Raw genomic sequence first — 23,162 nt, forward strand, 5'->3', positions numbered from 1 at the left:
CCAAATAAACAATAAACAGACATATATTTCTTTATAACTTGTGGGAAAAGCCATAGAGGACAGGAACAGGAACCATTTCAGAGAAGAAGAGGTAGGGGAAGGATGACTTTGGAGCAGGTCATATCTGTGTTTGGATCCTTCATTTGGAACATGCTTAGGTAAGCCTCTACAAGTCTGGTCTCTGGAGAAAGAAAAACTATTGAAGGGATGTTGTGAGAGATGAGATGTTCATCTATTCAGTGAACACATGTTGAGGATTTCCACCTATCAGAGACACCGCTTGCCCAGGTTCACCCAGCTGGCTGAGATGTATGGAATTTGAACTTGGATCCTACTGGTTCTCTGGATCTGGCTGAACAGAGGAGTTGGGGTGGGGGGGGCATGATACTGACTTTTTCCCCAGCTTCATCACCAGAAATTGGCACCAGTGACCTGAATAGCTCTCCTCACAGTGGGGGTGGGTGGAGTGTTTGCAAAGAGACCCAAGGTCATGACAGTAAGGAGACCTTGCAAAGGGCTGATGCCCTTCAGCACCGCATAGGAGTGGAGGAAGAGGCGGGGTCTCCATCATCCTCATTAAGCCCCTTCCCATAAGCATTCATGCTCCACCAAGTTCCTCCTCTCTTGCTGAGCAAAATCAGGTCATGGAGCCCCTCTTCTTATGCTCACTGAGCTCCTCCTCTCCCTTTCCATGGAGCCTTCAGGATTCCCAGCCACTGATTCCCTCCTCCTGCTTCCTCCTAAGCTCACCTCCCTTCCTCTTGGCTTCTCCCACAGACTCCAGATTCTGCTTTCCTTCGGGAGCCCCTTTCTGAAGCTGCGAATCTGGCTGCCTTGCCCACGCCCATTAGCACAAGTCTGTCAGTCTCACTCAGGGAAAGGCACCTAAGCACTTGGAGAACAGGGCGGGGCCATGACACTTCATCTAGAGACACAGTGACAGTGGAGAAAGCTTTACTGCTGAAAAGTGGCAGACTCACGACTACACCTCCTCCCCTACCCATCTTCTCTGCGTGGTCATAAAGAGCAGTTTCTTTCAGTCTTTCTTCCTTTCTGGAGAGGGGCATACCTGGTGGTACTCAAGGTTTGATACCTGGCACCTTACGGTCCCCTGAACACCACCACTGCTGGGAGTGACCCCCTAGCACTGACCCAGGAGATACTCCTGAGCCAGATATGACCCAAACCCCCCAAATTTAAAAAAATAAAATAAAAAAGAGAATTTAGGAGCTGGAGAGATAGTTCAACAGGTAGGTGCTTGCCTTGCATGGATTTGACCTTGGTTTGATTCCCAGCACCCCATGTGATTTCCCCTGAGCACATCACAGAAGTGGTTCCTGAGTACAGAGGCAGGAGGAACCTCTGAGCATCCATTACTAAGTGTGACAGAGAGAGAGAGAGAGAGAGAGAGAGAGAGAGAGAGAGAGAGAGAGAGAGAGAGAGACAGACAGACAAACAGACAAAGAGAGAGAAAGAGAGAATGTAAAAATGTAAACAGTGGAAGGATCAGGGAAAAGAGATGTGGCAAGTGTTGGGAAGAGACATGGCAAGGTCACTTAGATAAGAAATGGACAGAACTCAGTCCTATAATTTTGCCAGGATAATTTAGAATCCCAGTAGTTAAGCCCCCGGGGAGCAGGAAAGAATGAACTGGTAACTTTCAGTGGCCATGATTCAGTTACCCACCTGAAACATGATCTTGAACAAGGAGCTGCTCCACCTTGTGAATCCTCTTTCCCTTTTGTGTAAAAGGTGTGGGGACACTTCCTTGGGGCAGTAGGGACATGGAAACAATTTTACACATTGCGAGATTTGGAGCTCCTCTAGGGACCACCAAATTTGTGGAAAGTCAAGCCAGATTGAGTGGCAGCGCTGTGGTTTGTTTTTGCAAGCAAGTCTTGACTGGACGGGAACCAACCCGACCAGATCCCCATCCAGACACCTGCTGCCTCTGCACTGAAGCTCTCTAAGGCCACAGGAGGAACGGAGGAGGGTCTTGGCAAGCCTCCCCAGTACTAGTTCAGACTTTCGCTGTTACAAAGTGCGGTGTGTGGCCTCAAGCGGAACCCTTCTTAGGTGGAGACTGGGAGCCTTGATTTCTAAGCACGGGCTTCGAGAGAGTTTACGATTCAGGTCTAAGCCCCGAGACGATGCGGTGACCTTTAGAACGACACCTACGCCCTACCCGGGGCCGAGCTGGACCAGAAGCGCCGGGCGCAGAGGGAGAGGCGGGGTCAGGCCATGCCAGCCTCTGATTGGCTGTGCGGTCCATCGCTCCGCCCCGCGCGCTATAAGGTTCCCGGGCGCCTGGCACCGCGCCGGCGTGGGGGCTGCGGCTGCGACTTTTGCGTGTGCTCCGTGTCCATCTTCCCCCGAGCGGGGGCCGGGCCCGCGGTCGCGGGCTGCAGACCGCCGGGGGGCGGGGGATGCCGGGCTGCCGCATTAGCGCCTGCGGCCCGGGGGCCCAGGAAGGGACGGCGGAACCCGGGTCCCCGCCGCCACCTCCCCGGGAGCCCCTGCCGTCCCCTCAGCCCCCGCCCCCAACTCCCACCTCGACCGGGACCCCAGCTCCCGCCTCGCCGCTGACCGAGACGGCCCCGGCGTCAGCGGGCTCGGCCGAGGGGCAGGAGCTGCAGCGCTGGCGCCAGGGCCCTAGCGGGGGCGCGGGGGGCACCGGGCCGGGCAGCGGCGCGGGCGCGGCGGCGGCGGCGGCGGGGGCCGGGGGCCGCGCGCTGGAGCTGGCCGAGGCGCGGCGGCGCCTGCTGGAGGTGGAGGGCCGCCGGCGCCTGGTGTCGGAGCTGGAGAGCCGCGTGCTGCAGCTGCACCGCGTCTTCCTGGCCGCCGAGCTGCGCCTGGCGCACCGCGCCGAGAGCCTGGGCCGCCTGGGCGGCGGCGTGGCCCAAGCCGAGCTCTACCTAGCGGCGCACGGGGCGCGCCTCAAGAAGGGCCAGCGGCGAGGCCGACGCGCCCGGCCGCCCGCGCTGCTCGCCTCGGCGCTGGGCCTGGGCGGCTGCGTGCCCTGGGGCGCGGGACGCCTGCGGCGCGGCCACGGCCCGGAGCCCGACTCCCCGTTCCGCCGGAGCCCGCCCCGCGGCCCTGCCTCGCCCCAGCGCTGACCTCCGCAGCAGCAGCCCCGGCCGTCCCCGACAGGTCATCGCCCAGGTGCCAAGGGACGGAGGGCGGACGCCGGCTGGATGGACAGCGTCACCGATGCGGACCGAGCGACCCGGCGGCTACTGGAACAGTCGGCCTGGGGGCCGGGGCCCAGGAAAGGAGGTTGAGGTGCGCGTTAGGAGTTGGTGTCTCCTAGGGGCGCGGGGTGGGTCGTGGTCTTCCTTCCTCGGCGCTTCTGGAGGCCGCAGGGTCCCGAATAAAGTTGTCCAGTTAACTGTAGTCTCCACTCCTGGAGCACCAAGGCCCCCCCTCCGTTACAGAGTTGGGCAAATTGGGAGGTGCACAGGCCCAGGTGGGCTTAGAGGTGAACTTTGACCCGTGGAGCCTGCAGCGCTGACGCAGCACCTTCCACCTGCATTGCCGGTCCCAGGGCCCTTGTGGCTGCTGCTATTTCGCACCACCCAGCTCCATTCCTAAGAGGGGGACAGGATAATAAGGGACCAGGATGGGGTGGGGGTTGGCACAGCTGCGTGTCCGCGCCTCCCACCAGTTCTCCCCCCTCGGGGAAGATGGAGCCACAGAAAGGTCGCGGTGGCACTACTGTCCCCCAGAGCCCATGTCCCAGTGCTTCTGAGGTGGCACCAAGGTAGCTCTCCTGGGATGGAGCCAGTAAATATTCTTTAACAGGCCCCAAGGGTGCAGCTATGTCATTTGGCTTCTAGAAAGGGGGGATCTTAAAGGGCCAGACCTGGGACTGGAGAGAGAGTATAGTGGGTAGGGCACTTGCCTTTCACATGTTGACTGGGTTCAATCCCTGGCATCCCATATGGTCTCCCACCACCCAGGAGTACCTGAGCCCAGACCCAGGGGGTAAGCCTTAGCACTGCTGGGTGTGGCCCAAAATGAAAATATAAAAAAAACAATAAGGGCCAGACCCGAGCTGAGATCTGCTTGGATCCAGCGCTGAGGCCCCGCCCCCAGCTGTGAAGGGCGGCTGCTGAATTAACTGTCAGTCTCTGTTTCTGTTTGTTTGGGTTTGGGGGCCACACCCAGTGGTGCTCAGTGGCTTCTGGAGCAGGTGGGAGTGGGCCGTGTATTCCAGCCCTGTGAGTCATCTCTGCTCTTTACTTGACTGTGAAATGGGTGTCCTTACCCCAGGAAGGGCTGCACCAAGCTGGGCACCAGGTCCCGGCCCCCTGCCGCACATCATGGGAGAATGGTTTATTCTCTTCAATCACACCTAGAAACTGCTTCTCTCGCTGGTGGAGCAGGAGCTGAAGTCTTTATTTTTGAATATCAAGGTCACATGGCAGTAGGAAACGAACCAGGCCCTACCCCAGTGCCATGGGAATGTGGTTTAATCCTGGAGTCCTAAGTCTGAGTGGCTGAGCTCGAGGGGTCCTCCCCCAAGCCCCTACCCCATCCTCTCCCAAGGTACCAAACTTTGGGGGTGGTCTTTCAGCCAACAGCAGTCAGGCTTTCCTGAACCTGCTCTCAGCTGGAGAAGGGAAGGAGGGCTCAGAGACTGAGGAAGCTTGGGGACGAGAGAAGCAGGTAGCATCCTCACCTCCCCAGAGGGGGAGAATCTCCTGAAGGCTACGTAGGTCTGGAAACCTGAGAAGGTGAGGCCTTCTGGAGGTGACCCAGTAAGAGCTCAGGCTGCAGCAGTGGGCTGTGGCCAGGACTGTTTGTTTTCAGGGTTGCATAGGAAGGAGACATTTGGTCTGGACAAGCTTTTAGCTAATGGCATAAGTGCTTTGTGCCATCATAATAGTGCCTTTCACTGGGATTTATTGATAATCCCTTTGTCCTGATTTACAGGGCAGGAGGTTGGAGGTTAGAGATTTGCTGGAGATGGTGTAATGTGTGCAGGAAACAAATTGGTCCTAGTTCATGGGTGGTGGACAGTCCTGTACCTTCCCTTCCAGATGGCCCACTGCTTTGGTCAGTGACTTGAACCCCAGCCCTTGCTTTCAGCTCTGCCAAATATGTCACCTTCCCACCCCTGCCTGCTTGCCTAACTCGCCCAGGGGCCCCTGGATAAAGCCAGCAAGCATGAGCCTGGCAGTCCAGGGCTCTGAATCAGAGGCTCTGAAAGCCTCATGTCTGTCTTCCAGTCTTCCTCCTGGTGCCCTTCCCTGACTGGGGCGGGGGAAATTTGTACTAGAAGGCTGTTTTTGTTTTGGAGCCACCCTGTGGTGCTCAGGGCTTTGTGCTCAGAGGTCACTAGTGGAGATGCTTGGGAACCATGGGATGTTGGGCCTCCTGCATGCAAACCATGTAGTCATGCCTGTTGACTCTGACCCTGGAGACAGGTTTAGTTTTGTTTTGCCTTGCTACACCTGGTGGTGCTCAGGGCTTACTCCTGGCGTGGTCATATGGTGTGCCTGAGATGGCACTGGGTCAGCAGTGACAAGGCAAGCATCCTCCCCAAGCCTACAACAGGGGTCATGCCTGGCTCATGCACTCAGGAATTACTTCTGGTGGTGCTCAGGGGACCATATGGGATGCTGGGAATCGAACCTGTGTAAGACAAACGCCCTACTCGCTGTGCTATCACTAGCTCCTGCCCTTGGAGGGCAATTTTAAGGCCTTCACAAATGAGTGGCCTCACTTAGAAGACTTGCTACACACACACACACACACACACACACACACACACCCATCCTTGACTTCCCACATTCTCGTTGACCACATCCCTTCATCCCTGGGGGTACAAATATCTTCAGGAAGACCTGTGTGAGAACATGGCTGCCTCTAGTGAGCCCAGGGTCTCAGAAAAGGGGAAAAAGACTAGTGCCTGGGACTGGGAGGCCGGTTCAGGATTCTCGTTTGGGCTCTCTGCCCCGAGCTCTCCTGAGGAAGCCCCTTCCATCTTGGCAGCTCTAGCCTAGTGGCCCAGCTCTGGGTACCACCACCAGAGGGCAGTGTGGGCTGCTTTCCTAGTTGAGGGGGTGTGGCTTGGGACTGGCTTCTGCCCAGGCTCAGACCTCAGATGGCCTTGTGTGTCGGGCTGGTCTTCCTAGTCTTGGACTTCAAGGATCTGGTGGAATGAGAGAACAGCGGCAGCTACTTAGAGAAGGGGCGCAAAAGGGTCCTCAGGGAAGAAGAGGTTGTAGCTGTTGTCTTGATTTAAAGCTGGAGCCATGTTGCTTCCTACAGATTTGTGACCCTGAACATTGGGTAGAAGATTGTGCCACTGCCTGAGAGCTGGTGGCCTCCTAGAGGTGCAGCCGAAGCTCCTTGGGCTGCGGTCTTGGCGGTTCCCCTCCCCTGACAGCCCTAGAGAAAAATCCAGAGGCACTGAGACGCCTGCCCTTGGTCCTGGGGAGGGTGAGGGGCGTGTGTCTGGGACGGCTGGGAGATCCTCGTTCCCTCTGTGACCACACCCTGACCAAATGAAACAGAGAAAGCACTGATTCTAGAAGAGCATGCCAGGCTCTGCTAAGCAAGACTCATGGCTTTGTTGCACTCAGGATGGTGCCTGGGGCTCTAGGCGCCTGAGCAGGTGCTCCAGCTCCTTTCTGCTAAACACGTTATTCTTGGTTTCATTCCTCCTGTTCGCTCTGCAAAGTCAGGGTAATTAGCCACATCTCTGGGAGCAGAGAACAAGGGTCAGGGAGGACAGGTGACTTGTCCCAGGACATGAAACCTGTCAGTGGGGTCTAAACCCACACGCTTTAGACTTTTCATTCTGTAGCTCGGGCTCCATTTGGTGGCATTTTGGGGCTTAGTCTTCGAAGTCTAGGCACAGTGCTCCCTGGCCCTTGGTTCTGGAGAGGAGGAGGAGATGCTGGGGGCTGACAGATGGTGCTCCCACACAGGTTCAGGAACAACCCAGGGTGACTCTACTGCTGGGTCGAGGTGTGTGTGTGTGTGTGTATATGTGTGTGTGTGTGTGTGTGTGTGTGTGTTGGCACATGGGCACATCTGGCTTCCAGAAGGGCAGGCCAGGGGTGCTCAGGACCTCCACTTGCCTGGGAGGTCTGCTTTTTCTCCCCTCACACTTGGACTGCAGTGTTGGGTGCCAAGGAGTCAAGAAACCCTGGTGGCCAAGGAGAAGGGTGACAGGATCTTCGGGGGGGTGGGGGTGGGGCAGAAAGTGCCTCAGCCTTGGAATTGGACACACCTGGGATTCAGTCTTGTCTGGAAAGTCTTGGGCAAACAACTTCTCTGAATCAGCAAGTTTCTGCCTTTTCTGGGAGTTAGGGAGGAGGTAACTGGGAGGTCTCAGCAAGTGTCTAGTGCATGGTGGAGCTCTGTAGAGGGTGGTGTGTCGCACTCAGGAGAGACGGGCAGCAGCCATCTGCTTCTGTCAACATCACCATATCAGGAATTCAGAACAGTCCCTGCCCCCTGCACCCCTCCATATGCCCTCCCACACCTCACACACAAGCCCTGAGGGACTCTTCTAAGGGGAAGGCAGAGGGGCAGGCGTTAGGCGTTCATCCTAGGAACATTCCATTCTGGCTGCTCAGACCAGTGGGGATTCCAGCCAAGGACAAAGGCCCAAAGGGAAACGTTGAGCTCCCAGTCTTTTTCTTTTGTCTTTTTGGGTCATACCTAGTGATGCTCAGAAGTGACTCCCGGTTCTGCGCTCAGGAATCACTCACTCCTGGTGTTGCTCAGGGGACCATAAGGAATACTAGGGATTGAGCCCAGGTTGGCCATATGCAAGGCAAGTGTCCTACCTGCTGTGCTGCCTCTCCAGCCCCATGAGCTCCCAGTCTTTCTAGGACCCTCTTTTGGAGGTAATTGTTGTGTTAGGGTGGGGATGGGGGCTCGGACGGGGGCTCGGTGTGCTGGGTAGCTATGGGAAAGAAATAATTAAAATTTTTATGATGATTCTTTCCAGTACATCCCAGCTCCTCTGCGCCCTGGAACTGCTCTGGTCAGCATGCTGGGATTCTGCTCCTTCCCTGGGCACCTCCTCCAGGAAGCCTTCGCCAGTGGACCCTCCACAGCCTGGTGCTCTCCTCCTGTCCCAGGCAGCGGCGGGGGTTGGCCGCTGGGAGGCTATCTATACTCTATTTCTTTCTATTTGCTAAATTTGATTTAGGCTTACTCTGCACACTTAGCAACATGGTAAGGTGTCTCTGGTGCAGATTATTTGAGAGTGCAGTATATACTTCCAATGTGGAAACACAAACTTTGTCTTTAAAATGTAGTCATCATTCTTAAATAAGTCATAGCATAGTGGGGCCCCATTTTTGTTGATGCCGTTGCTTCTGAGTCCATGGGCTCTGGGAGACAAGTTGAAGGGTTAGCACTGGCCTGAGAAAGCCTTCATTTTCCTGGTTCCATGGGGGGTGTCCCTGTAGCACCTCAAAGAGGATCAGCTACTGATTCCTGGGGGAACACACCTCTTAAATGACAGCAGCACAGTTCTAAATAGTGAATGACTCTCGTGTGAGGCCCTGGGTTTGATCCTCTTCCTCCCCACCCCCTCCCAAAAAAAAACCAAAAATTCTCAGCAAAGTTTTAAATGAAAAGATGAAAGTATTTATTATTTATTCAAGTGTCCTGATATTGGAGTAGGAGGGGGCGCACTTCCTCACACACAGCTCAAACTTGTAGAACTCTGCAAAATGAATGTATCTGGAGTCCGTCCCCTGAGTTACCTAATCAGGAAGAATAAATGTCAGCAATGCAAGAGAAATGTGTGTGGCTCTGAGGTTCACTTTGCCTGTTCCGGACCGTCTGCCCTTCCTTTGTGTCTGTCACGGCTCGGGAGACGCAGTTCCTGGGACAGCTCCCGTGCAGTTTCATTTGGCAGTCGGCCTGGGGGCTGGTCTGGTCTGCAGCCTGCTTCCCTGCACCTGGTGCAGGGCTGAGCTTCTCTAGGTTGTGAAGAGGAAGCCAGCGCATGGGAGAGCTTGTGTGAGACTCTGGAGGATGGTGTGGCTGCTGAGGACGCCAGGCCCTGTCAGATCCTTGGAATAAACACCCCATTCTCCAATCTCCTGCAGGGGCCCCGCACTGGCCTGACTCCGCAGGAAGGCAGGGAACAACGGAGCCATTGATGTGTGATCCAGAGGTCAGCCTCTCGGACAGAGCAAGAATGACACAGTGTGGGACTACAGGGGCCGGGTCAGGCCAGGGGAATCTCTTCTCTTCCCTCAAAGTTCATGAGCATGCTTTCCCCTGCTCTGGAGCCCTCCACCCACCAAGGGTCATAATCAGTGGCTTCTTGAAGAGCATGGAGGAGGGCAGACATCCCCTCTCTGGCTCTGATGCCCACTTTGTGTGTCTGGGGGAGGGGTGGATACACCCAGTGACGTTCAAGTATCATGTTCCAGGAATGGAGCCAGAATCAGCCCCATGTAAGGCAAGTACCATAACCCCTGCTCCCTGTGCAATCTCTGTACCCTCTGATTCCTACTTTTTTTTTTAAAGGTGCAAGGGCACACCTGGCAATGCTTGGGACTTACTCCTGGACTCCTGGCTCTGAGTTCAGAAATCACTCTTGATAGGCTTGGGGGACTATCTGGGGTGCTGGGGATTGGACCCAGGTTGGCTGTGTACCAGGCAAATGCTCTACCCACTCTACTATCACTCCAGCCCTGATTCCCAATTGATTCCTGCCTGTCCAGCATATTAGCTGTAGGAACTAGTCATGTGAGGAATAATGTCAGCCAGTGAGTATTTTTCTTATACCCAGAAACACTGTACCACCCCAAAACACACCTCTAGGCGCGCCTGCTGCCACAGGCCTCTGACAATCAAAAGTCATGGCTGGTATCACATGTGCATCAAGGAAATACCTATCTTGGCATACTGCTATGCTCTGTGGTCATACATGACACAGTGGTATAAGCCCACTGTCACATGGTCTGTATGGGGAGTTACTGTGTGAAATCACAGTATTAGGATTGTGTAGGGCTTAACAGGAATCACAATTTTTTACTCTTCTGGCCTCAATTTCCTTGCTGGCAACAGAAATGTAAAAATTGCTTTTCCCTTATGTCAGAGTTAGTACAGGGTTAAGGCACTTGCTTTGAATGCAGCCAACCCGTTTAATCCTGGAGGCACATACCCGTTCTGCCATCAGCAAGGAGTCATTCCTGAATGCTCCCAGGAATGACACAACCCCAACCCCACCCCCAAAAAGATCTCCCAAACCAAAAAAAGAAATCTTGAGCTTATTGAGAGGATAAACTAAAAAGTGATAGGGAAGACCTTAGTCTGGCTGGGACCAAGTGTTCCAGAAGGGGGACTGGAGAGACAGGATACTGGGAAGGGCTCTTGCCTTGCATGCAGTTGAACGGTGTTCAATCCCTGACACCTCATGTGATCCCCCAAGCCCTGCTAGGAGTAATCTCTGAGCACTGCCTGATGTAGTTAAACGAGTGTTCTAGAAGGCCAGTGGCCACTTCCCTCATGCCTGCTGAGGTTGTGTGCACACTGACCCTCAGTAACACACCCCTTCCTCAGGTGTTGGTCACTCCATTCCTGTTGTCTTTCAGTCTTTTTCAAATGTCCTTCTTTCAATGAGTTACATCTTGGCATCATAAATATTGCAAACTCCTGCACATTGAATTTTTGACTCTACTAAATCATCGCTGAGCTCCTTCTCTTTTGTTTTTGGGCTGCACTCGGTGTGCTCAAGGGTTATTCCTACTCTGCGTTCAGGAATTACTCCTGGCTGTGCTTTAGGGACCATATGGGATATTGGGGATTGAACCTGGGTCAGCCACGTGCAAGGTAAGTACTCTACCCACTGTACTATTGCTCCTGCCTAAGCATCACTGATCTAAAACTATCATTTCACATCTTGAGCCTGGGATTGCAGTCTTCACAAGGATAGTGGTCTTGCTGGTCAGTGTATTCTCAAGTTCCTGTGGGGCAGCCAGCATTAGCTGCCATACTGTCTCTTTAGCCCAGTAGAATTTAATTTTTGTTTCTGACTTTTTTAACCTCTGAAACAAGCACATTGAGGTACACCCCATTCCCCACTCACCAAGCCAAGCCTGTGTGTATACTGTGAGCCTCATGCCTTGGTCAGGAGCAAGAACATACTTCATTTCATCCAGAGTCTGTGTGCAGGAGTGGGAGTGAGGTGGACTCTGTTTTAAGAGCAAAGAAAGCCTTTCCACTCACCCTTCCAGTCTTTTTTTTTGTCAGGGGCTGGGTAAGGAGCATAGGCCACACCCAACGATGTTCAGGGGATGATGCAGTCCCAGGGATTAAGGCCTCCTGCATTTAAAACATGTGCTAGCCTTTTGAACTCTCCTGCCCAATTCCTTCTTTCATTTTTTTTGGTGGGGCAGGGTGTCAGGGCCACACAAGGCAGTATTCAGGGGCCATTCCTGGAATAATTCCTGGCAGTGCCTGGGGGACCATATGTGATGCTGGGGATTGAACTGGGGTTGGTGGGATGCAAGGCAGGTGCTTTACTTCCTGTTCCCTCAGGGCACAACCAGTCAGAGCCTGGACGCTGCCCACTGTTTATCCAGCCTCTTTGATCCAAGAATTGTGAAGCCCTTAACATATTCAGCCTCATTAGGGCCTCTGAAGTGGTGGCTTTGATGGTTCCAGCCAGGGTTGAAAAAGCAAGGCCACAGAAGAGGCCTTAGGTCACTAGGGTGAGTCCTGCCACCTCATCTGCTTGGTGGGTGCCTGTGGGTGCACCATCCCTGCTGATGAACTCAAGGTAGTATAGGAAGTGAGGCACTTGTCTCCCATCCCAACCCTATCTTATCCCTCCAGCCTAGGTTCACCTCACTTGTTGTCCATCTGCATCCTGAGACTGGGCAGGGTGGGAGGAGGTGCAGAGCTGGGGCTTAAGTAGCTGGAGCCCTGGAGTCTGAGGCTAAGACTCCCAAGTCAGTGGGATTCCAGGGAGAAGACCCTGAAATACTGACTCTTCCTGGAGACCTGAGGAGTCAGTGCGTGTAGCTCCCCTGGGCGGGCAGGCTGGTGGCGGAAGGAGTGGCATTACCTCTGCCCCAGCTGGGACTCGGATGCCTGGCAGCTCAGCATGGAAGGCCCATCTCCCAGGAGAGAGGGTACAGGACTCCGTGTAGACAAACTTGTTTTCTTTTTCTTTTGGCAGTTTAGGCCATACCAGGTGGTGCTTGGTGGCTGTTCCTGACTCTGCCCAGGAACCAGGGGGACCATATGTGGTGCAGGGGATCAAACTAAGGTCATGATCACGGCAACCACATGCAAGGCAAGTGCCTGACCTCCTGTACTATCTCTCTGGAAGTGTAGACAGTCTTTATTGGCAGGTGTTACAGGAACAAAGGCACAGGGCTGGAAAAGAGGCAGGTGTGGCTCCCCTCCCCAGGTGCTAACGGCTTCACAGCTAGTGGGGCAGGAACTGTGACTTAGGCAGCACTCTGCCTCTAGCACGCTTGAAAGGACACGTTTCTAGGTGAGAAGCAGGGAGCCTCACCACATACCAGGAGGTGCATGAGCTGTGTCCCTCCTGCCACTGCACTTTTCAATAGTTTGGGATAGGGGTGCTAGGAACTGGGCTAACCTCTTACTCTCCACACCCAGGAAAGTGCCTCATGTCCCTGTTTTCCTTTCTAGTGACTGAACCACCAAACCCTGCTAGTGGCCTAACCTGACCCAAACTGAGTATTTCCTTTGACTTTTTTTTTTTTGGGGGGGGGAGGCGCTGTCAGGAATCCAACTAAGAGCCTCGCAACATGCAAGACAAGTGCTCTACTATTGAGCCACATCCCTGGTCCTATATACCATATCTTGGTAACTGTGTGGATTGCTGGAATGTGTGCAGGTTGGTGCTAGCCAAAAAGTCTTTCCAGGCCACAGGAATGAACCCAGGCACAGAAGTTACCACCCCGGATATGCTTTGTCACCTGAAGGCAACTGACCTTCAAGATAAATAGCCCTGCACCCCACAATCAGAGGGTGGTGCGATGACCGAAGGGACCATGTGCCAAAGAGCCCCTGGCTGGCCCGCAGCCCTGAGCCCTCTCCCTCAGGGGAGGCTGGGACTACGCGGTTAGAGGGCTCAGGTCCTCCACGTGACCCAGGGTCCGAGTCAGTTACAGGGCAGCCAGGTCGGGTAGGAGTGGGCCCGGGCCAGCAGCGGCTGCACGGGGGTCACATAGTAGTTAACAGTGGCAGGCACCAGCCCATCCGGAGGGCGCCAGGCCAGCGCGGCGGCGGCGGCCGGGCCCTGCTCGGCCAGCGCCTGGAGCGCCAGGGTGGCGATGAGGTCCAGCGTCTGGCGGCGCTCGTGGTTCATGAGGCACACGGTGCTCTCGTTGACCACGCGGTGCAGCGTCACCAGGCAGGCGTAGCGGCGGGTCGAGTCGGCCCCGCTGAAGTGGGCCTCCAGATAGCGCTCCAGCGTGCGCTGCTGCTCCACCAGGTCGGGGAAGTCGATGAAGAAGCGCGAGCACATGTAGCGCTGCAGCGCGCACACGTCGGTGCTGGGCCGCGGCCGGAAGCCCCGCACCAGCAGGTGGCAGTACTTGAGCAGGCCCCCGCCGCGGATCTCCTCGGGGCTGCGCGTGGCGATGACGCGCTGCCGCAGGTGCTCCAGCGCCTCGGAGAAGTCCCCGTACAGACTCTCGCCGGTGACGGTCGGGTGGAAGGCCTCGGACATGGGCGTGGACGAGCACTGGCCGAAGAGGAGCAGTGAGTCCAGGATGATCTGGAAGGAGTCCACGCTGAACTCGAACTGGCGCCTCACCGAATCCACGAACTTGAGCTCCACGTTCTTGCCGCTCTTGTTGGACAGGGAGATGAGGCTCCAGCGATCGGAGTCCGTGCACACCTTCACCAGCTTCTGCACATAAGCCTCCTTGAGGGTCAGGGGCGTGATCTTGGCCCGCCGGACGCCGGCTGGCAGGAAGTCCAGCAGGCAGGCCAGCACCACCTCCTTGGTGAGCTGGAAGGCCGCCTCACTGTGCAGGTCCATGCGGAACACCAAGTCCAGGTCCTTGTAGCCCAGGCCGTTCTCGGGGTGCAGCACGTGGCTGGCCGCAGAGCCATGCAGCCGGACACTGTGCACGCAAAGACCCCGCTCCTCCAGGCTGCTGCGGACCACCTGGATAGGGTGGGCAGGAGTGAGAGGGGTCAGCAATCAGGACATTGTGTGCAACACAGGATCACTGACGGTATCTTTCGAAGCCACTTAATTCTCTAAGCCTTGATTTCTTTCTGTTTCTTTTTCTTTTTTTTTAACTGTTTTTTAAACTGAAACACTGAGATAGACCCTTACAAAACTGTTCATGATTGGACTTCAATCATACAGTCTTTCAATACCCACCCCTCCACCAATGTACATTTCCCAGCACCAGTGTCCCCAGGTTCCCTCCCATCACCCCACACACACCCTGCCTGCCTCTATGGCAGGAGCTTTTCTTCTCTCTCTCTCTCTCTCTCTCTCTCTCTCTCTCTCTCTCTCTCTCTCTCTCGTCTCTCCCCTTTTGGGCACTGTTAAGGCTTGATTTCTTAATCTGGAGAATGGCCCACTTGGAAGAATGACTCAGAAAGAACAGTAATAAAGAATAGCAAGCACAGCAAAGAACTTACTGAATGACAGGTCCTAATGCAACTTTAAATATTAGGATATAAGTTCAAGGTGATTCTCACAATAACCCCATGAAGTCCTATTATAATAGTCCTATAATTCCCACTGAATAGACAGGGACTAGAAGCTCAGAGAGGCCAAGTCATCTGCCTCAGGTCACACAGCAGGTGAATGCAGATCTGGGACTGAAACTCAGACAGGATCTATATCTTACTCACCTTTCTAAAGCCACCAATAAAGCACAGCCCTGGACCAGGCACCGTGCTAACTTCTCAGAATGTGAGAACTGTCACCTGTAGGTCGCACTCTTTCCTACATTCACCTTCACAATAATCCCAGTTCGAATATTATGATCTCAACTGGCAAACAGGGGACTGAGGCACAGATGGGCTGGGAACCTGCTGGTCCAAGGATCTGGGCTGAGATTAGAGCCCCTGTCAGCCAGGTTCTAGGTGGTGCGTGTTCTCCTGACTATGACACACTCACTTTAATTCATCTTTACAAGGTGCCCAGTGAGGCAAATATACTCATTTTCTGATGAGGAAACAGAGGATTACAGTGGTGAAACACCCAAGGTTCAGGGGGCAGAAGGAGTCCATGAGCAGCCACAGGACTAGAAGGTAAAACTCACCGCCGCCCCCCCCCCCCTTCTGCTCTCAGGACTGGGGAGAAGTTGGGATCTGAAGAAGTTCCCCCCAGGCCTCTGTCAATTGGCAGAGTCATCACTGGCTTGGGGACCTCTGGCTAAAGGAGCTGGAAGGAACCTGCTCCTTTAGCCAGAGGCCTTGCCTGGGCCCAGAACCTGGCTGGGAGAAGAGAGGAGGTGGACACTCAGTTTTCTCAACAACCCAGAGTGCTTTACACACCATCCTGAAAGTGACCTGGCTGCATTCCTGCCTTGAGTGATTCTGCAACCCCGCCTTGGTGCCAAGTCAGCGCCCAGCTCCAGGCCAGGCTACCCTCCTTGCCTCCCAGGGAATTACTGCAAAGAATGTGCCCAACTGCTGAGAAGGCAAGCCTAGGTGAGGCAATGTGAGGCGGGCGGCTCCCTCCAGGAAGGCTTCCGGGAGCACAGACTGACTAGGAGAAGGGACTGTCATGTCATGGAGATGGGAGGAGGGGAGACAAGAAACAGAGGATAGGCACCTATTGGGTGCCAGACATTGGGCCTTCTCATCAGAACCTTTGGAGGACAGATCTTTGTGATTAGCGTTTAGGTTTAGGGCTACACCCAGCAATGATCAGGGGTTCCTCCTGGCTCTGCACTCAGGAATTACTCCTGGTGGGGCCAGGGGACCACATGTAGTGCCAGTGATCAAAGTTTGGTCAGCTGCATTCAAGGCAATTGCCCAACCTACTCTACTATTGCTCCACCCCCCTGTGGTCAGCACTTTTATTTATCACTTAAATTTTATTTTGTTTTGTTCTATGGGCAACACCCAGCAGTGCTCAGGGGTTATTGCTGTCTCAGGAATTACTCCTAGAATTCTTGGGAGACCATAAGGGGTGCTGGGGAATCGAGCCTGGATGGCCACCTGCAAGGCAAATGCCCTACCCGTTGTAATATGGCTCTGGCTCCTGATCAACATTTTAAGATGGAGAAACCGAGATCCCATGAGTGAAGTCATTTGCCCAAGATTGTGCAGAGGTGCTTCAGTCCAGGTTTGGCTGACTCCACAGTCTGTCTTCTTTCTAGCATACTTCTATCCCAGGGACCAGAGCAGAGACAAGAAACCAGGGTTCCAACCCATATCCCCATCCCCCTCTCAGAACAGCAAAATGAGAGGAGTCGAAGCTCAGTGCCTGAGTAGCTGGGGAACAGGAAGGTGGAGGTTGGGGGTGTCCTAGCCAGATGCCGAGGGAAGCTAGGGGTAAGGGACCAACCTCTGCAGTCTGGCCTGTGGGACAGCCTGCAACTTGGCACTGGCTGCTATGCCTATGTTGGCAAGGAGAGAAGCTAGCCAAAGACCTTGTCTCAAGAACCCTGCTAGACCCACAGTACAGACCAGTCCCCTCCCCAAATCCCATGAGAGCTGACTGGGCCTTACTCAGTGCCCACTTCAGGGCATGGCATCTGGCTTGGTGAGTAGGAAGCAGTATCCTCGTTAAATCGCCTGCGTCAGGCCATGTGGCCAGCTGTGTCAGCCAGCCAGCGGCTGTTGTCTCTTTCCCAGGTATGACTACCACCGGCTTGGCAGGCAGTCCCCAGATACTGCCACACCCCACAACTGCAGGGCAGCTTGGAGCCTCCTGAATCAGACTTTCCAGCCACGGAGGGGGCAGTAGCTGCACCCTCCTTTCTCTTGTGTCATGGTACTCTCAGAAGCACTCTGCTGCAGGCCGTATATAGCTGTCAGTCGTTGGCTTCCAGCACTCACATCCCAGGGACCCAGAGATGTAGCTCACAGGTGAGCCTTGCATGCATGAAAACGTAGGCTCCATCCCCAGTACCAAAACCCCCAAACCTACCTCCTGAGCAATTCAATGCAGGCCCTCTGGCTGCAAATCGTGAAAACAGATTCTCTAATTCAATTCTGTGGATCCAAAGAAGGCAAAGGACTTGTCCAAGGTCTCCTAGAACCTTTAGGTAGCCAAATTCATTACAACTGGCCTTCCAGAACTCTAGGCAATGAGGCATCCTGCAGGAGAGGATCCCCACTAGCCCAGATTCAAGCAAGAATATGCATTTGCTCAGATTTGTGAGGGAAGCAAGTAAGAAAACAGGTCAATACTAAACTGTGGGACCACTTAGTCCTGGTAAGAAACCCAGAGTCAACCAGCAGCAGAACCAACGCATACACACATGTGCACACACAATCATGCGTGCTCACACATGTGCACAAACACATACATGCAAGCATGCATGTACAAACAGCTCAATATTTGCGAAGTGGCCAGTTGCAGACTCTGCAAGGAGACAGTGGAGGCAACAGTCCAGGTCATGTGAAGACACCTGTTCCCTTTAGATTCTACAACCGGAAGGGACAAACCATCCTCCTTCAACAGACACTGGGATCCTCAAAGGGAACTGACTATCCAGGCCCTGAAGCTGGAAGTCCAGTCCAGCTTAGAGGTCTGCTGCCTCTCGTCACCAAGACCAACCAACAGCTCCCTGTTCTGGACTGACTCTCACTGAGGATGTGCCACCATACTACAATGATGTCACCTCCAATGGGCCCATAGCCACTGTGCCATGGCTGGGAACATGAACAAGTTGGGAAACGGGGTCCCAGTCACCTCCATGGCCCTGCTGTCCTCACCATGGTTTGGGAGAGAGCAGATCAGAGGAATGGTGTGTTTTTTGTTTGTTTGTTGGGCTACAACTAATGGTGCTCAGGGACTGCTACTGGCTCTGTGCTTAGGGGTCTCTCTTGGCAGTGCTGGGGTCCAACATAACTCAGTCACTTGCAAGACATGTGCCTTAGCCTCATACTATCTCTCTGGCTCAGGAAAAGGTGGACTGGACCAGACCAACAGAGGCAGAAACCACCTTTCCAGGATGCCCATCCCTGAAGGTGGGAGCTATCACAGTGGGCTACCCCCACTCATGTCTGACACTACAGTGCTGAAGGTAGAGCAGGTGGGACCAAAAGGTTGACCTGAGAGTCCTGGGGAGACAATCCCACTGGTTTCCTAATTGCCCCATGACAGTGGCAGCAGAGGAATGCCACACTGAGTACCACTGGGACAATGAGTGAATCAGCACTTGGGCATCTGCCCCCACCCTCACATTCCTTGGTAACCCCCCAACAAGAGCTCCCGTTCCTTGCCCCCATGGAAGCAAAGGGAGCAAGATTCAACAGATTCACCCATTTTAGGTGCCCACTCCCCAGAAAGGCCATCTGCTGGTAGGAATGGTGGCTGGGTTTTCTCTTTCTATCAGAAGCTTTGCCTAAGACCTGGAAGTTGAGTCTTGGGAACAGGGGGAGGGCGGGGGGAAACCCTGACTAGGCAGCAGCTGGCTCTAGCAAGAGCCCAAATTCTTCCAGGTGTAGGGTCCCGAAAGAGCTTAAATGGATTCAGTACAATCCCTGAATCCCAGGGACTCAACTTAATACCTCGAACTGCTTGTTCCACTCTACAAAGAGGGGGGCCCTGGCCCCCAGCATCGAACCCATCAGCACGACCAGGCTCAGTATCATTGGTAGTGGCACTTGCCCCCCTCTCCCCATACAACCCAAAACAAGAAAAAATAGATTCTGGGCTGGAGCGGGTACAGCGGGTACAGCGGGTAGGGCGTTTGCCTTGCATGCGGCCAATGCTGGTTCGATCCCCGGCATCCCATATGGTACCCTGAGCACTGCCAGGAGTAATTCCTGAGTGCAGCACCAGGAGTAACCCCTGAGCATCGCCAGGTGTCAGCCCAAAGACCCCCCTCCTAAAAAAATACATTCTCTCAGGTTCAATGTTCACCTCTTTAGGTTATCTTTTATAGTGGAGTCACAAGGTAGGTACAATAAATCACATTCTGGCAGTGAGAGCATGACAGGGCTATACTATGGGGGTGAAAGAACCAACTTTAGGATGCCGAGGTGTCTGAGCAGGGTATTGGGGTTGCTAAATTCTCTCTCTTCTCAGGAGATATGTAGGACTTGGGGCCTGACACCTGGACCCATTTAGAGTGTTGGGGTTGTGTGTGTGTGTGGGGGGGCGCCTAAACTAATGTCACCTCCCAGGCAGAACTGATCTGCTGCTTTGAGGGAAGGGCTCCTTGCCTGGGACTTCTCCTGAGCCTGGGCTCTGGGGGCACAGGTTCTGCCCCTGGAGCTCTGAGAGAGGAACATGAGATGGGAAGGTCCGGCGAGGAAGGTTTGGGGATGACAAGAATTATTTTGGATGTAAGCACGCACATCTACCCCCAGGGGCCGTTCTCACCTCCACCCGGAGCCAGGGTCCCTCTTCATTATCTCCCTCTCGAGTCTTCTCCCCCCTTGCTCCTCTGCTGCCTCCTTCCAGATGAGCCCCTGCCGCCTTGCAGCCAGCAGCGCGCAGCACCGAGCCCACACCCCCGCCTTCTCACCTGCACTATCTGCCGCGGGGGCACGCTCAGGGTGGGGAAGTTGCCGCGCCCGTGAATGGGAATTGGCTCGCTCAGGAGCGCGTCCAGCCGCTTCACCTGGGACCAGCCCAGCCCACTCAGGTGCCGTCCGGGGGAGGCCGAGGAGGCCTCCGGGTCGGGGCCGTCACCTGCCAGGGCAGCCGTGGCCACCGCCGAGGCCGTTGCCATCCCCATCTGCGCAGCCGCTTGGTCCGGGCTCTCCGCTTCGCTCCCCGACGGCATCGTTAGCCGGGCCCCGGGGCCTCGAAGGCAGAAACCCAGGGGTGATTAAGCGGAGGAGGCCGGGAGAGCGCTGGGCCGAGGCCAAGGCTGGGGGTGCGGCTGCAGCGACGGGGCGGCAGCGACGGCGAAGCAGACCCAAGGCACACCTCCGACGGCGACGGCCAACCGAACCCAGAGCCGCGCGCTGCCGGCCCACGCCGCTCTTATAGGCCGCGGGCGACTTGCCCATTGGTCCCGGAGGCCGTGACGCAGGGGAGCCGCCCCGCCTCCCAGCGCCTCTGCTATTGGCTAACAGAGCTTTGCACCTGAGTCACTGGTCGCCAGAGAGTCAGCGATTGGCTGGAAGGCGCACCCCTGCCCCGCCCCCTGCCTGCACTGAATTCCCTCTTTTGGGCCTTCTGCGAGCTTCTTTCGCGTCACTGATTGGTCAGGAGGCAGCGGCGTGCTGGACCGAAAGGGACTGCGCCCTCCAGGGGCAGAAGGGAGGGTGGTTACTGTGGGGTTTGTAGCGGGGCTGGAATACTGAGATCTATCAGTTCCCCCTTAATCCCCCCGCAAGCCGCATCACCCACCCCATACCCGCCCCAAGGAATTTGGGCATTCCTGACCTGGTTCTGATTATCCTCGCTATTTTCAGAAAGCCTGGAGAGATGGCACCACTTGTTAGAGTCCACAGAACGCTCCTTGTGCTCATTGTCCGTCTTCCGAATAGAGGAACGGTAACGAGCATGTGTGAGCGAAGGTAGATACTTACTGTTGTTGTGATTATTATAATAAAGGCTCCAAAGATCGAACCCAGGGGTCTCAGACTTGAGGGCCACGTGATTGGCTTTCACTTACTATAATCTACACAGCATTTTTGGTCCCCTTTAGAGGAGGGGAAACCTGCTGAAAGAGGGCGCCTGATCTCCTTGAAGTCCCACAGCAGGAAAAGTTGTGCACTGATCCTGAGCTCAGAATCTACGATGCTTCTTCTTTCCACTACATTTGCGCGGACCCCAGGTTTTAGCGGCTGGAGGCTGGAAGGAAGCTGGAACAGAGGTGCTGGTATTGCTGACCCAGCCTCTGGAACCCTTCTGCAGCCCCTTTTGGCAGGGGTTTCTGTGCTACTGTGGGAAGTCTAACTTGGCACCCTTCCCAAGTCCTGTTCGCCTTTAGGCAAATCACTGAGTCTCTCTGTACCACTTTCCTTAATAGCAGTAGAGAAGGTGCTCACTAAATAGTTAAAATTTTTTAATCTGATTTTTTTAAAGTTGACAAAACATGTTTATATGTTTTATTGAAATAATGTTAATGGGGCTGAAGTGATAGTACAGTGGGTAGCACCCTTGCCTTGCAACCACATATGGTCCCCTGAGCACTACCAGGATATTTCAGATTGTGAGTGTTAAGAAGCACAGAGCCAGGAATAAGCCCCGAGCATAGGGGGTAGCAGCAATGGCGAAGTAGACCCAAGGCACACCTCCTGGGTGAAAACCAACTGAACCCAGAACTTCTTTCCTGTGGCCCAGCGGCCCCTTGACCCTTGCACAATTATATATTGCTTTTTTTCTCCAACTTTTCAGAGCCCAGAGGGATGAAGCTTGTTATTACTTTCTTTCAGATGTATTTCCTTTTTCTCTTATTTTTTTGTTTGTTTGTTTGGCACCATATCCGGTTTGACTCCACACTTAGGCATCACTCTCAGGTTCTTGGGGGACCACATGGTGCTGGGTATGGAATCCAGGCTACACACATGCAAAGTTTGTGCCCCAGTCCTTTGAGCTATATACTTGCTCATCCCCACCCCCTGACTTTTGTTTTGTTTGGGGTCCATAGTCACTCGTGCTCAGAAAGTCTCCCTCAGACTAGGGCTGCCACTGCCTGTTCTGGGGGGCAACTCAAACAGAACCCTGCCCTTGTCACTCCCTCCATCATGTCTGGAGTCAGGAGCTTCCTCTGGTCCAGGACAGGGAACCCAGTGCTTGCTCCAGTGTGTGACAGTGTCACTTGGGACAAGTCTCCTGCATGGTCTTCATCCCAATTGTTTGCAATTTTGTTTTGCCTTCTCTGGATAGATCATGATCACCATCATCCTCTTGTTCATCGATTGCCTTGAGCAGGCACCAGTAACGTCTCCTTCGTCCTAGCCCTGAGATTCTAAAAAGTGCCACATTCAAGGTTCTTTCAGGGTTAGGAGAATGAGACCCATCATTGTTACTGGTATTTAGCATATTGGTACGCCACGGGGAGTTTGCCAGACTCTGCTTTGTGGGCAGGTTACATTCGATAGCCTGCCAGGTTGTCCAAAGCTCTGGATAGATAATAGATAAGAAACCTCCTGTGAATGGGCCCACAGTGTCCAAACCCTTGATGTATCATTGCCTCTATGCCCCAGCAGAATAAGAAAGGGAGGAAGTAATATTTGCTGAATACCTACAAGGCATGAGATGAGTTTATGCACAGGACCTCTAATTCCTAAAAATACACATTAGGATGTGGGCTCATTATCTTCAATTTACAGATGAAGAAATCAAGGTTTAGAGAGGTCAAGTGACATGCCTAAGGTCATACAACCATTAATTGGCAGTTTGCAGTGCCAGTCCAGGTCTCCTGACTTCAGAGACTATTTTTTTTCAGTTCCAGGGATTGAAATCAGGGCCTTACACATACAAAGACCCAGACCCTAGAACCCCATTTATTGAAGGGGTAAAAAAAGGTAAAGGTAAAGGCCCTCCCGTTGATCGTCGATTTGCTCGAGCGGGCCCAGTAACATCTCCATCGGAGACTTTGTTGTTACTGTGTCTGGCATATCGAATACTCTCGGTAGCTTGCCGGGCTCTCCGAGAGGGGCGGAGGAATCGAACTCGGGTCGGCCATGTTGGCCGCTTGTAAGGCGAACGCCCTACCCGCTGTGCTATCGCTCCAGCCCTTATTGTGGGGGACACACACAAAAAAAATTGGAGCTCAGGTCAGGATTTACTTCTAACTCTATGCTCAGAGATCACTCCTGGTGGGCTCCAGGGGCCATATGAGGTCCCAAGAATCAAACCTAAATGGACCATATTCAAGGCAAGTGCCCCACTTGTTGTATAATATTGCTCCACCTCTAGAGGTTAAATTTTAAACTATTCCTAGTGAAAGAGTTGGTATAGATCATAGTCATACTGGACACAGACCTTCCACCATCCCAAGTTCATTAATTCATCAACCAACCCAGCTACTAGGTACCAGACTAAGTTTCTATGATAGGTAAGGTTCCCACTCCTGTAAAAC

General features: G+C 54.1%; 2 protein-coding genes across 2 annotated transcripts; one reads left to right on the plus strand and one right to left on the minus strand.

Annotated features, from left to right (window-relative positions):
* The first annotated feature begins 2,293 nt into the window (after positions 1 to 2,293).
* Positions 2,294 to 8,773, plus strand: TRNP1 (TMF1 regulated nuclear protein 1). Its single transcript, XM_056122852.1, has 2 exons — positions 2,294 to 3,282; positions 7,970 to 8,773. Exon 1 carries the CDS (start codon positions 2,427 to 2,429, stop codon positions 3,114 to 3,116), a length of 690 nt encoding a protein of 229 aa, XP_055978827.1. The 5' UTR covers positions 2,294 to 2,426; the 3' UTR covers positions 3,117 to 3,282; positions 7,970 to 8,773.
* A 3,189-nt stretch (positions 8,774 to 11,962) lies between these two features.
* Positions 11,963 to 20,060, minus strand: TENT5B (terminal nucleotidyltransferase 5B). Its single transcript, XM_056123480.1, has 2 exons — positions 19,647 to 20,060; positions 11,963 to 14,140 (listed from the first exon to the last, which is right to left on the minus strand). Exons 1-2 carry the CDS (start codon positions 19,905 to 19,907, stop codon positions 13,127 to 13,129), a joined length of 1,275 nt encoding a protein of 424 aa, XP_055979455.1. The 5' UTR covers positions 19,908 to 20,060; the 3' UTR covers positions 11,963 to 13,126.
* Between the last annotated feature and the right edge of the window lie 3,102 nt (positions 20,061 to 23,162).

Source organism: Sorex fumeus, unplaced genomic scaffold (genome assembly GCF_029834395.1).
Source record: "Sorex fumeus unplaced genomic scaffold, SorFum_2.1 ptg000047l, whole genome shotgun sequence".
Taxonomy (NCBI): Eukaryota; Metazoa; Chordata; class Mammalia; order Eulipotyphla; family Soricidae; genus Sorex; species Sorex fumeus.